The sequence below is a fragment of the Anastrepha ludens genome, chromosome 4 (assembly GCF_028408465.1).
Source record: "Anastrepha ludens isolate Willacy chromosome 4, idAnaLude1.1, whole genome shotgun sequence".
Taxonomy (NCBI): Eukaryota; Metazoa; Arthropoda; class Insecta; order Diptera; family Tephritidae; genus Anastrepha; species Anastrepha ludens.
The window spans coordinates 18,556,403-18,571,127 of NC_071500.1; the positions used below are offsets into that span (position 1 = coordinate 18,556,403).

The 14,725-nt window shown below is 34.0% G+C and overlaps 2 protein-coding genes across 12 annotated transcripts in view; one reads left to right on the plus strand and one right to left on the minus strand.

Moving 5' to 3' along the window:
* LOC128860023 (arginine-glutamic acid dipeptide repeats protein) overlaps positions 1-10,566 on the minus strand; it is an 83,058-nt gene extending 72,492 nt beyond the window's left edge. For 10 of the 11 annotated variants that reach the window (XM_054097245.1, XM_054097240.1, XM_054097242.1 and 7 more), the window contains exon 1: positions 9,554-10,566. The gene's annotated coding sequence lies outside the window, so the exon portion shown is untranslated. The remainder of the gene's footprint in view (positions 1-9,553) is intronic. The other variant, XM_054097236.1, reaches the window with a different exon arrangement.
* A 682-nt stretch (positions 10,567-11,248) lies between these two features.
* Positions 11,249-14,725, plus strand: part of LOC128860349 (UPF0687 protein C20orf27 homolog) — a 61,406-nt gene continuing 57,929 nt past the window's right edge. The window contains exon 1 of the mRNA XM_054097830.1: positions 11,249-11,848. Coding sequence (XP_053953805.1) covers positions 11,818-11,848 — 31 coding nt within the window. The 5' untranslated portion in view covers positions 11,249-11,817. The remainder of the gene's footprint in view (positions 11,849-14,725) is intronic.

Consider the following 14,725-nt stretch of genomic DNA (forward strand, 5'->3'; position numbering starts at 1 on the left):
TTCGATTGAGGCATTGGCGGCCAACATTACTAAAGTTATTCATGAGATACCGACCGAAGTCCTCCAGCGAGTTATTCGAAATTATGGTAGTGTTTACGGATGGTCGGCAGTAAAGATTGCCCAACCAATTTGAATTTTCGTTGTTTTATTCAAATTTAAAATCCAATGTCTCTAGTATTTTTCTAAATCTCTTAGATCGGTTTCGAAAGAAAACTTTCAAGTATTGCAGTCAATAACCCAGGTGACGTATGATACTTGCGAGGAAGGTACAACCTGAAAATATTTAAATAGCTAATTAACCTCAAAAAACACCTGGAAATGATTACAGGCTTTCCCATAACTCATACCAGACTGAGAACTCATCACATATAAGCTCGGACATCAGCAAACTAATCATCCCAAGAAGATATCGTTGACTCGGAAACACGGTAAAAGGCTGCTACAACAATGGGGAAAAGCGTTGGCCTTTTTGTCTCAAGGCCTTTCTAAAAGAAGTATTGTGAAGGCACGGCACAGAAAATGTCTTTGCTGCCTAGGCCTAGATTTAATTCTGGTGTTGTAATGGCAAAAAACAAGTGCGGTTTGCTGTTAATGGAGTCACGTCCCTCGCCCGGAAATAAATGCGGGTTGATGAGTTGGCGTTAATTCGATTGTCTACGTAGCGAAAGTTTCATTTATTTAATCAATTTTGTCATTCCGAATCTCTCTAAAGGTGTAAAGGTCATTGGATGCGCTGCGATTTGCAAAACCGCACAATGTTTTCGCCTGGTAAGAATTCCTCTATCTCGCTGTTATATCTGATGCGATATACCCCATCTCTTTCTCGTACTGGACCCATTATTCTCCTCAGTATTCTTCTTTCCAGATTCTTTAATTGTATTCGCTTTCAATGTCCACGTTTCGCATCCTTCCTTTCCCACTGGTCGAATCAGCCTTTTATATATTTTTATTTTCGTTTTCCTACTCAAGAGCTTGCTTTGTAATAGTTTAACGTGAGCAAAATATGTTCCGTTTACAGCCTGTACACGGTCTTGGATAGCAATCGTTGTATCATCTGTTCTACTGAGAAGCAGTCCGAGGTATTTAATTTCATCCACGCTTTCAAATTCGTGATCACCAATTCTAAAATCTGGCGCTTTTCTCAACGTGTTAAGCCTTGTGAGATATATTACTTCGTTTTGTTTTCATTGATTTTTCAACCGAAAAATTTTGCTTTAGATCGGAGTCTTTGAAATACTTCTCTGAGAACATTTATATTTCTCGCGAAGGTGAACGGGTCATCAGCAAAGCCATTTATTTGGGAAGCTTTGTTGAATATAGTGTCTGATGGATCAACCTCTTTAATTATATGGTCTAGGATCAGATTGAACACAAGTGTAGACGACGCATCTCCCTGCTTCACTCCTAATTCAACTTTGAATAAATCAGACTGTATCCTCATGCAAAAACGTATTAGACTTATGCAAGCAACAAACATGTAACATGCAAACATGAACTATAATAATTTTTTCCACCGTTTCAATACATTTATGGCATACTGTATTTATGTATGCACGCACGTATTACTCAATAATAGAGCTACTTTAAAATGTCACAAAGTATGAGAACAATTTAAATCAATTATCAAGCACCACTTTTCGTTCAGCAAAGTGCTACAAATTATTTGTTACGAATTTATGTACGTGCGCGCGTACGATTGTGTGTGCATGTGTCTGCATAAAAGTATATTGAAATGTTTTGTGTGCTCGTTATTTCCAATAATTATAGCGTTAATAAACGAAAACTTATCGCCCTGAGACTTTGTTTGCCTTCGAAATTGAAAAATTAATAAATTTTATAGCTGCGTCGTTAAGTGGAAATGTTGTTGTATATCAATTACATATATTTAACAACAGTTTCGAAGTGGCAATAAAACGTATTTTAAGCGTCATTAAAGTTGATACATACTTACACCTAACTTTCTTTTTGCATGTTCTTTTTTCACACGATTTGAAAAAAAGGTTCATTAAAAAAATTGCTTACACGACATTTTCTTTCTTGCACAAATCTGAAAGCAAAAAATGCTCTTCTAAACAAAACATAATTCCTCAAATGAAGAGCAATAAGTAAATTTTAGAACTAACGCAAGTCCAACTGTGCATTAAAATATCAACGTATTCTTTAGGCCGCGTCTAACAGGATAAGAATTATTGTAGAAGATGGCGCAAAGCGAATCATCTAATTTAGTTTTTGAACCATTGTTTTATTGAATAAAAAAAATTTTGAGTTTTGGAAATCTTTACTTTACCTTTAAGCGCTCCATTGCTTGTCAGGTATCCAAAACGATTGGCGTTCGACGCTATTTGCAAAAATTATAAATCTTCTGACCCAGAGATGATGTCACTAAAGCCATCAAATTCGAAAAGAAGTTAAGAATCGAACTAGACGATAAGTAAAACTGGAGTAGACCTGCATTTGCAAGGAAATTCCAGGAATAGGTATACCCTGCACTGGTACGCAGACGGCTCGAAGACACCAGAAGGCACAGGCGCTGAAATATATGGCCCCAAAACTAAGCGTAAGGTTCGGATGGGTAGTTTTCTCAAGCATTTTTCAAGCGAAGATATATCAATCTGGGTATGTGGGGAGATAAACGTAGACAGAAATTTCCGGAATGAGCGAAATGCCGATCTAAGCGATAGTCAGGTGGCGCTCATGGCTCTATCATCCTGTGAGATTGAGTCCTCATTGATGCTTGTGTGTATCGAAAAACTGAATCTACTAGGAACGCATAAACGCATCCGGCTAATTTGGATCTCGGTACAACTGGGAACGAAATGGCGGATGCATTGGCGAACCAGACTGCAGCCTCGCCATTAATAGGACGCGAGCCCTTCTTTGCTATGGGACAACACACCATCAAGAAGAAACGTAGAAGTGAAGAGCTAAGGCTATGGGCGGTTTGCTGTCACCAAACTATTATTACATATTCATTCTTGAACTCTTGGCCGAGATCCTCTTCCAGTTTGTGAGGTGCATCTTGATGTTGTTTCACAAATGGAGCGACCTAAGAAGGGCAGATGATATTTAATTAAAAGGATATTCATGATAGAAATGCTATCAAAAGAATTGCCATTTTCATCTGGGGTTTCATGCTCACTGTGGGTTTCGAACATCGGCCCTACAGAATGGTAGTCACGCACAAATCCATTCGGCTTCGGCAGTTGCGATCAAAAATAAGTCAGTAGTAGAAAATCGAAATCATACCCACATTCTTAAACATGCATGAACATCTAGTACACAAATACAGTTGCGATCATAAAAATCGTTACAGGCAGCATCTAAGTCTATATATAAAGAGTTATTTGGTCTAGCAGATATAGAAAAAGAAGATTCAGGGGATAGGATATAGGCTCGTGAATTTTGCTAAGTAGTTTCGCTATAGAAAATTTTAATAAATAGACCGAAAGTAAAAACTGAGCAATATTTTAGTACAAAATAAAAAATATGCTAACCAGGCAAGTGCGGCGTCGGAGGGTGAAGAGGGAAGCCGATTCAGATTTCGTAATAGTTTACAAAAATAAATAGACAAGAAGGAAATAGCGACAATGGTCTTGAAATTTGCGACAGTAGTTCTTTGAAGAATTCAAGAAGCTTATTGGATAATAGCGATCTTCAGAGAATACCAACATTTAATTACTTATTTATAATTTGGATGGATAGTAGTGATCATCACGACAAAATCCAATAGAAACATGTTTTTCCTGTAGACAGAAGAAAATGGGGCAAAGCTACAGCGAGCGAGAGCACTACTACGAACTACCGTTTAACCCTAAGACAATTTAGTATTTGAATGATCAGCGTATGGAACAGTAAACTCACCACTACTCCCAAAATAATGATCAAATCTTTCAAGCCACAGATACGTTTGTCATCGTGCTGAAATAGTAGTAATTCCAAGAATTTGTACTTCACGTCAAGTATTTTTTGAGTGTAAAAAAATCAAAGCATTATTATAACACAAATTATTTGTGTTTAGTAAGGATTCTTTCCATTTCCGGCACTCTATGAACGAAGAGTCTCCAGTGCAATGAATCAAGTATTCGTCATATCAGCGTTCGTTACAGATAGGTAGGTGAAGTGGTTGAAGTACCACTCTGGCACTCCCCAAGTAGCCCTCAAACGCCGTTTTGATACCACCGTTTTGATACCAATTTTTAGGAAATACATAATATAAATTGGCTGATTTCTAGTAAACCCCGGACCGTTATACCAAAGCTTCATTAAAATTTGTAGTTATAGGTGTACTAACTCTTTTAGGTATTTACCCATTTTTTTTTTTTTTTGCCAGGTAAAACAAAAAAAAAGTTTTCAGAAACAAAAATTTTGATAACAAACTAAGCTAGAAATATTAACCTTTGTCTCAATTCCATCGGATCTTTGAAGAAATTTGGTATAAGAGAACAGTATGAAAAAGTAAAACATACGCAGAGTCAGAAACTATTAACTGAACTAGTTTTAAAATATACGAAATTAGTATATTTGTATTTTTAAAGTATTTAGTACAAATATTTCACAAAAATTATTTTGTGGCCGAACTTTTGTGATCGCATCTGTATAATTCGTATGTGTGTGAGATACTCATACGCTTGAATTAATCACTCATTGGCGTATGGTTTTGTCAATTCGCAGCGACTTTTTAAATCACTTTATCGAAACTTAAACGTTATCATGAAATTCGATTAAAATAATATATGCTAAAATACAAGTGGCGACGATTAAGGCACTGATTGCTGCAATAAATAACAAACTCCAAAATACTACATCTATACATACATATACGAGTATACAGTTGCTTAAAGTCATGGCAAGTGTATGGAAAAGATAAAGGAAGTATGACTACTTATAAACTGCTGCAATTATTTTTGATTAGCGCGAGTATGTACTTAAGTTGTCAATTGACCTCTTAGTATTTGAGATAAGTTATTGCATAGTAAGAAATATGAACTACTTATTTCAAATACTTGAATAAATGGGTTCGACAACTCGTATGAGTGGGTGGAGGGGAAAAATATTTTAAATATTAACCATCCATCATTCGTGGACTTTATAAAAGCTTCCCCCAAATGCTATGCGGCTGCCGTAAGAGTCTCAGATCACATATATGTATGTAGGACTGGAGTGTGATTATATTTTTTATTTATCTACCGGACACTGTCCTCACAAATAAGCAGAGAAAAAAGGCAAACAGAAATGAATAAAAATAATTATATATAGATATAATTATAATTAATAATAATTAAGAAGAATATAAAAATATTTAACAATAATATAAAAGAATTAGTAATAATATAAAAATAATTAAAAATAAAATAAAAATATTTAACAATATTTAATATAAATTAATTAGTAATAATATAAAAGTAATTAACAAAAATATGAAAATTAATAGCAATTATATAAAAATAATTAACAATAATATAAAACTATTTAACAATAATATAATATAAAGTAATTAGTAATAATATAAAAAAATTAACAAAAGTATAAAAATATTTAACAATAATATAAATTAATTAGTAATAATATAAAAATAATTAATTTTTTTTTTGCGAATGAGGGGGTTGAAAACGCCTAATGCACCATCTACGCTGTCGTCGCATCAATGGTATGTCCGGAGACTAAAAAACTCCAGCGTTTTCTCATAAAAATAATTAACCGTTTGCTCATAAAAATAATTAACAAAGAAGGAAATTATTTGAAAATAAAATAATTTTAATAAATAAATACAATACACAAAAGACTATGAGCAAGCCTCTCATAAAAATCTAATAAGTACAGACGGAATTTTTTTGTTTCTATGAAAAAAATGTCCATCTCCATCTTTTGACTATTTTCTTAAGTTTAAATGCTTAGTGTTTTACTTTAGAAGATCATAAATAATCTGGAACCCAGATATCTCAAAGATCGGTTTATGTTTTGGAAACCTTGCCGTTCGTTATCTCGATGAAATCCAGTTGTTTCGTGACGGAACGTCAATACTCTGTACGTCTTTGGAATAACGCACACCAAAAAATTAAATGTTTATTTTTTAATAGAAACTAGTAAAGTAGGGAAGTTTAGAAAAGTGCGAGGACCGTGGGATTCGAACCCACAACCTCTGGGATGGCAGGCTAGTGTCCTCACGCTAGACTACCGTGGCCGCACCCATCCCACACAGTGAACCAAAAATAAAGTGGGGCACTTGTTTATTCTCACTTCAATCCTTTATAACTTGAGAACGGTTCAAGCAATTTTCAAAAGGCAAAATCCAATATAAAATATTCAATTCGGTATTTTATTATAAAAAACAGAAAAACAAAAATATTTAAATTATTTGGAAGTTTTGCAGTAAAAAAACCCATAACTTACAATAATTTTACAGCTTAAACATAAAATAGGACAGTAATGAAAATATGGAAATACAGGAAAATTGTTGAGCTAATATTTTGTGCAGTATCCCTTTGCGCTAATTTCTACTTGTAGAAGTCGTTGCTCGGAGTCGACAAGAGTTTTGGTGACATGTCTTGGAATATTTGCCCATATCTCAATGGCTGATTTTGGGGAATTTTACCACTAATCCGTCGTTTGCGCAATTCTCTTTCAATGTGGGCCCACAAGGGATTGAGATCTGGGGGTGGGGCAATATTTTTGTTTTTTGTAAAACAGCCATTGCCTCACAATTAGCGCAGTATGCTTTGCGTCGTTGCGGAGCAAGAAGGTGAACGTTGCAGGTAACTATTATTTTTTCGACAGTTTTTTTAACAGGTCCCTTTAATATTTCTAGATAATTCATTTTTAGGGTGCCCCACTTTTTTTTTGAAAAATTATGCTATTGCGGTTATTACTTAAATAAACGGAGTTACCGTTATTAATAAAACAACAATTATGCATACTGAATTGTTAAAAATTAAATACAGTCGAACCTCAATAAGTCGAACTTCGATATCCCGAATATTTGATATCTCGAATCAAATTGCTTGGCAATGGCGTTTAGAGTGAGAATTGTGTGTAATTTTTACTTGATAACTCGAACTTCTATTACTCGAATATCTTGATAACTCGAACAGAATATTTGGCGCCAGCTTTGATAAGTCGAATTTCCAGGGGAATCCCCTTATTACGTGTTACTTATTTTATAGCAAACAGATGCCAGCAGTAGGGTCGCTGCACTGTTTAAGTCCACAGGTATTTTATTAGTAGTTCTTACGCGAAAATAAACTCTGTTGACATGTCACCAAAACGTTGTTTAAAAACTTTATTTATTGATGAAAAATTTAAACTAATTAAGGAGTAGAAATGGGTGCGCGAAAAAAGATGTAGCTGTAAAGTTTATCAAACTTGCATTTTTTCCCCGAATATGACATCAAAATTACAACCACTCGATCAAGGTGCTTTGAAGTAAACAAAAATCTTAACATTACATTAATGGACTGTGTTGATGAAATAACTAATGCATAGAATATCGATGTCAAGCCTGAAACCATCTCTAATTGTTTTAGAAAAGCCGGCTTCGGTCAATATTCTGAATGGGAGGAAGAAGATGACATTCCTTTGGTTTTCATAAGCGAACGCATAAAATAAAGGAGTAAGGAAGAAATTCAACTGCAGAATGAATATGAAGCTTGGCAAAATAGCAAAGGTACAGAAGGTGTCACCTTTAATGATTTTATGCATGTGGATGACGTTATTGTTACTTCAGAGTTTCCCACAGATGAAGATATTGTGGAGCTATTGGGATCTAAATCCGATTTTGAGCATGATAGCGAAAGTAATATAGAAGATGATTTGCAAGATGATATACTGCAACCAGTTTCAAATGAGCTAGTTGCAAATTCGTTCAAGATTTTGCGGTCATATTTAAAAACCAATGAACATACAACCGATTCTCTGTACAATGGTTTAAATAATATTGAAGCTTTTTTTGAAGATCATAAAAAAAATCCTCTCGTCAATCCCAAATAACTGACTTTTTTACTTTAAACGAATGAAAGCTATACATCTATTCATACAATGTTCTTAATTATGTATATATAATTTTAAAATATACACATACAATATTATATAGCAACTATACATAATTTGAAGCATGTACTGTTTTATCAATAAAATTGTTTGCTAACCCTTGAGTTTTATGGATCGTTTTATTTTTCCTTAAGGTTTTATTTGTTTATGGATTTTTATGTATTTATGTACATATGTATATTATATTTGATAACTCGAAACCTTGATAGCTCGATTTTTTTTTTGTGGCATGTCATAGTTCGAGTTATCGAAGATCGACTGTATTACATTCAACGCAAATGATTTTTTAAAAATCTGTGAATAATTTCTTTGTTATTTTAATTTTAAATTTTTTGAAAATGGATGTCCCAGCTCCTATTTGTATGTATTTGATAAAAAAGAATACCACAAATTTTTCTCTATAGAAGATTTTGTAAATTTGAAATTTATCACCATTGTTCATAAGGCACAGATGCAACAGAAAACAAGCGTCGAAGAGCAAATGCAATAAATCGTCTCTGCATTCTTTCTATGTCACAAAATTTTAATCCCAAATCTTGCTTGAGTATTCCAAAATAGATCTACCAAACTTGTATAAAGGCATTTAAATATAAGCCGATCCAAATATAATATTCCATTCTTTACTGTCTGAAACGCAACGCATTTTGGTTAAGGTAAAACGTTTTAAAAATATATATATAAATAACTTTTTAAATTAAGAAAAACTGCATACAGCATGCAAAACATAAAAATTGAGGGCTAATCTAATAACAGGCCTAAGCCTATCCAGTCTATATTTGACAACATTTTCAACAATAATTCTGACAACAACATAAAGTTTTCCCTCTTTTTTTTTTGAATACTACCGAATAAAACCCGTGTCGTTTCAGTAACGTTTACCCTACAAAGTTTTCTATGAATGGTGTGTGTTCGTCTTCTTCACAATTAATTAATTAAATTAAAAATATCATTAGCCGGAAAAAATGTTTGCGAATAATAAGAATTAAGAAACATAAATAACGCAATATAGGTACATATTTGTTCCTATATAAATTACTAACGGTAATTAAACTTTAAAACCCTACAACCTCCAACTGTCAACTACAAATTCACAAATTAAGTGTTTTCAGCTGTAGAAGCATTTACTTTTCCTCGCACTGTCGTCATAGAACTAGTCGTGTTGCGCTGTGCCGCTCTATGCACACAGCTCATAGTACACGCTGAAATGGGCATCATCCTATACATCATCGTAGTTTAGCTACAGCTCACAAGCGCTAGCTGGCATACGTGGGCTGGCCTCTGCTTGGCAATGGCTGGTTGATGCGGTAAGAAGAAAAAACCCTGCAGCACATATAGAAAATCCCCAACTCACTTGCACGCGCACACGCATACAATGGCACAAATATCCAATCATACGTATATGTATATCAGTATATAGATAGATTTGTATAAATATACGCACAAGCAGAAGTGTTTTACAAGCATTTAGTAAGTTTTGTTAGGCTTATTTCATAATTGAAAAGAAACTCACCATTAATTTTGACGAATAGTTTAATTGTTGCGTTTATGGAATTATGGACTACCAGCTGTCTATGCGGCCGCGATAGCAAATGTCCGTCACTCGCAGTTTGGTATGTGCATGAGGGAAAGTAGAAGTACAATGATGACAGCGACACACACGTTCCGTGATCTGTATGTAGCTTCTTGACTTAATGCAAATGAAAATTCACAAGTTTATTTTCTGAAATCGATTGTGCCTATCGACACTCAGTATTTATACTTCCAAAATAGTTTGATGGCTAACAATTACGTCGTTCACACCGGTGTCTCTAACGAAATACACTTGCCCGATTTAATTCATAGACAATTTTAGTCACTATTCATCCATAGTTGCTAACAGATTGCTCCGCCCAACGGCGAGGAGGAATGCGGCGTGCCAAAAGCTTTTTTATGCTTGACCGCTTCCCTCCTGCTCTGTATTGTCTTAATAAGAGATATTTCTTTATATGCTTTGTTCCATATACAAAGGGGAACTTCGTTTAAGCGCGATTTCTTTATTTCTTCAAATGTTTGCACCTAAACACTGGCAATGGCAATGTTGCAACAACGCGTGGCTTCTGAGAATTCCTAGAGATATGTATTTTTTCCTGCGCTAATGCTCAAGAAAGATTATTATGGCTTTCAATATGTTTGTCCGTAGCCCGTTGCTATTTGCTCACTCAACTTATATACGTTCAATACTTTTTCGCTTGTTTGCTTTTCGCCGTCGCTGCGAACCGAAAAATGCTGAGAGGCAGATGGGGGAACTTATCTTTTTGCATACACTTTGGTCCGAAATCGAGTGCTTACAGTTTCTCAGAGGATTTTCGCACTGTTTTGTTGTAATTGCGCGAAAACTTCACATGTAAAGGAAAGCACGGAATATGATGAAAGTTTTTCACTTAAATTTTTTAATTTTATTCTTTTCAACTAATAAATACTTTGTTCTAAATGGGAGCTGAAAGTTTCTTCGCGCACTTAACAAAACAGGGCGACCATTTTGAATTTTTTACTCGTCACTAAGTAACTCGTTGAAGAGCTCCAGCGAAGTTAGCTGTGATACACCGGGTGAGTACAGCTAAGTGGTAAACTGAATTGCACAAACCTAACCTATTCTAGTTGTAAACAACAAACTTTGGATTGAAGCTATAAATAATATTTAATTTAGATAAGGAGACATTTGCTTTACTAGGGGCAACTAATTATGCAACAAATAATTTCCATGTAAACTTTTTGTTGTACAAGTTGCAATATTTATTTATTATTATATAGAATATTAGTATAAAATATAAAATACCTACGTAATTGTATGTGTGTATCCTCATAATAAACCATTTGCCATTTGGGGTCGGATTAAAACAGTAGGTCCCTCCATTTGTAGAACAACATCAAGACGCACACCGCAAATAGGAGGAGCAGATCGGCCAAATACCTAACAGATCTGTACGCGAGACATATTTGTTTATTTATTTTAATTTGAAAAGTTTTGCAAACAATCAAACTGAGCAAAATATTCACGAATAGTAAGCACAACTATTTCAATTAATTTTATTTTTAATATATTCCAATTACTTAGGTTTGGCATGAAATTATTTGTAAAATTTGAGGAAAAATGCAACCCTGTCGATATATTTACCTATCGTTTCATGCCGAATGTCAAAGCAAAATCGAAATGCATTTGGTCAATTGGAGCACTGCCAGTGGGGGTTTCTTTTTTCGTGGAGCAATTTTAGTGGATTTGTGAAATTCATTATTGCAGGGGCGCATTCGCGGTCCTTTTAAACAACAATAAAAGTAAAAACAAAAAACATACAAGAATCTTGGTCGGTAAAAGCTGAATAAAAAGGTGAAAGGCGGCAACTCAAAAATTCTATAAGAAAAAAATATTTTTGGCATAATTATAGTCAAGAGACCAGGAAATCTCCTGGGCATTGCTGAAGTAAAAGTGCAACGACCTTGGAAACGTTTAATGGAGACGCGTTGGTGCAAAAATTGCGCGCATGATATTACATCGTTTGAGAATCATTCAATTTAGGGAAATCGCCTTTTTATTAACGTTTTCGGCGTGCCGGTGTGTTAGCCAAACAAAGAATTTATCTCATTCATTGTCATTTAATTGGTTTATCAGAAACGCGCAGTGGGCTTTGGAATTACTGTATACTGTGTATGTAAAAAAAGTTTATCGCAGTGTAAACAAAGCGAACAAATAAAAAAGCAGAAATTTTAGCAGGAGCGCAATCTAAAGCGGCAAACAAAATGTCGCAAGTCCAAGTGGAAGACCATGAGGGTGAGTGTTCACTTTTTCACACGCTAGTGATACACTAATGGCATGTCGTACTCTATTTATATGCAGATTATATTTATCAGTTGGTAAAAATTAAAAAAATTTGGTAAAATGATTAATTGACTGCGGCTGGAATTTATTTTGATATAACAGTCAACTGATTTTTTATACTCGTACAACTGAGCTGGATGAAATATTGGTAGGCTATGGTCGACGTTTCTTGTGAGGCAAAACCTTCACTAACTCTCGTATCGTGAAGATCTTATCTCCAATTAAATAACTCTGATATACTCAAATTATTTTTTACAGTTTAAATGACCAACATTTGCACCTTTTATATATTATAAAAGCCTAAATTAACTCGTCAATTATTCCCATGGCTCTACGTGCAGAAATGGCTCAGTTTTTTTCTGACCAACAGTTCCCACCTACATAGTAAAGTAACCCTGTTTTTTGCGTAGTATGGAGCCACTCATCTTTGATATGGCCTAACACTGCACCGGAAGTACACATATTTTTGCTGCGTTTGCCAAAAAATACTCGATCTGAAATCTACTTCGATTAGATGCGAAAATGCAACGATTTGAGCCATCTTAAAACCTGATCAGGCCTTAATGCAGATAGGGAGTAGACCACACGGTCACATACCCTGTTGCAACGGATGATAATTACTCATTGTAGAAGGCGTGAAATATGTTTATTCGCTTCATTACGTGTATAACGGCTGCCGCAGTGTTCGGCGGGTTTTTTTTTTTGTTCAATCCCACGACAGTCAGTTCTGCGTATCCAAAACCACCCGGATTCATATCCGGCCAAGGACTGTCGCTTCTGCAGCATTCCCCGTATATATGGCGAGTATTTATGTTGATAACACAACAACAACAACAACGGGGTTTTGAGTTCGATGCATACGGTGAACGCAAAACATCAAACAGATTTTTCTTTAATAGCTATCGTCGTTCAGACCCCAACGGCAAGCGTACGAGTGCAATTCTGTTATTAAAAAGTGTAGATCCCAACATTTGTTTGCAGGAGAAGTTTCTTCTAAATATCTTCAAAGAATGCAAGCGCCAATCTGTTATTATGCATTGCAACACAAATACAGATATACATTTTTCCCCTCTATCATCAACTTTTCGAAGTCTAGCGAGCATTCACAAGGAAACAAGGAAATGTTGCTATTCACATGCATATTAATATATATTTTATTTATCCTATTCTACCGTCAAATTGCATAGAAGCGCCGTTGGTTGTTGCTTCTTTGGTTGCGCCGTACTAACAGAGGACCGCTCTCCTGTTATGCTACCTGTCACACATACGGTGTTGTTGAATGAAATAAGGTCACAGGCTTCAAAGAGTTTTTAGCGTAAAACTAACTTTTTCCGTTTAGGACTCAGAAAACAAAATATTAAAAAAAATATATATACATATATATAAAATATATGTATATATAAAAAAATTTAAAAAATAAATAAATAAAAAAGAAATAATAAATAAAAAAAAATTAAAAACTAAATAAATAAAAAAGAAATAATAAATAAAAAATTAAAAAAAAAAATAAATAAAAAAGAAAAAAATAATAAAATAGTATAAACAAATTTATATTAGTGTGAATATGTTAGTGTGCATAAAGGGGTGTACTTGAAAATAAAGGTGCAAGCAAAATAATATTTAAAGTGTATTTTTGATTTTTTTTTTTGTTTTTGCAAAATAATATTTAATATTTTTTTTTTATTAGTTTGTACCAATTGTTGCTCATTATCATGCTTCTTCAGGGGTTCTTGTAGTAAGAAACTTGAAAAGTAGGGTTTCAATTTTCCCTATAAAGTGACATTTTATTTTGAAGGGAAGTTGCAAATTTTTACCAGATAAATTTTTTCTTGTAACAAGCAAATCTTCATACAGTAAACAAATAAAAAGCTGAATTTTGTAAAATATATAGAGAAAAAGTTGAGATCAAAGCATTTTTTTTGAACTTTTTTGAATTGCGCACCATGAAAACTTGCTTGTTCTTACAAATTGTACTTTTTGCGACATTTTTTGTCACTCGCAAAGCGAATGTCGTCAAAGTGTTAGGCATTTCTTTTGTGGCTATTTTTTACTAGAAAATTCAACTAGCTAAATTTTTCCACTCGCATTGAACATTGTTTTATGAAATTATTAAATGTAATCAAAAACTAAAACAAAAACATTCTTTGGAACGAAAATTTAATACAAAATAAAAAATGTTCACAACCGTCAATCAAAAATTTCTGCATTATTTCGCTAAGTACTGTATGTGTAAAGTTATGCAAATAAAAAACAAAAACGAACAAATACAACGTCAACTCTGAAAGTTTCCGTGTGGCTGAGTATGACGTACTGCATATTTTCAATTTACCAACACTATTACTTGCAGGCAGATATCAGTTTCCGGTTCCGCACCTGCGTGCTGATGCCATTATACGAGTATGCAATGCTGGAAATGCATATTTTTGTTGAAAATATACTTCAAAATAATAGCATAGCTCAGTGCGTATGTATGTATATTAGAGTGCATCAACCTACATACATAAAAAAAAATCGGTGTAGTTTTTCAAACGAAATTATAAAATTTAGTACATTCTAATACTTCCGTCATAATATTGCGATTTGAAAGCAACTAAAGATATCTGATTATTTTGATGCCATAGACAGAATGTTTAAGCAATTTTATGCAGACATTTTAAGCTTAAGGGGACCCCGTGGTTTAGAAATGTCAAAAAATCGTTTTTTTTTTGTTTTTTCGATATTTCGAAAGTATAGGCTTTTAAGAATATACTGTGAAATTTTCATGCGGAAATTCCCAATATTATAGCTTTTACAGACCATTAAGTAGGTAGAGAGCGGTCCGCGCGCTCC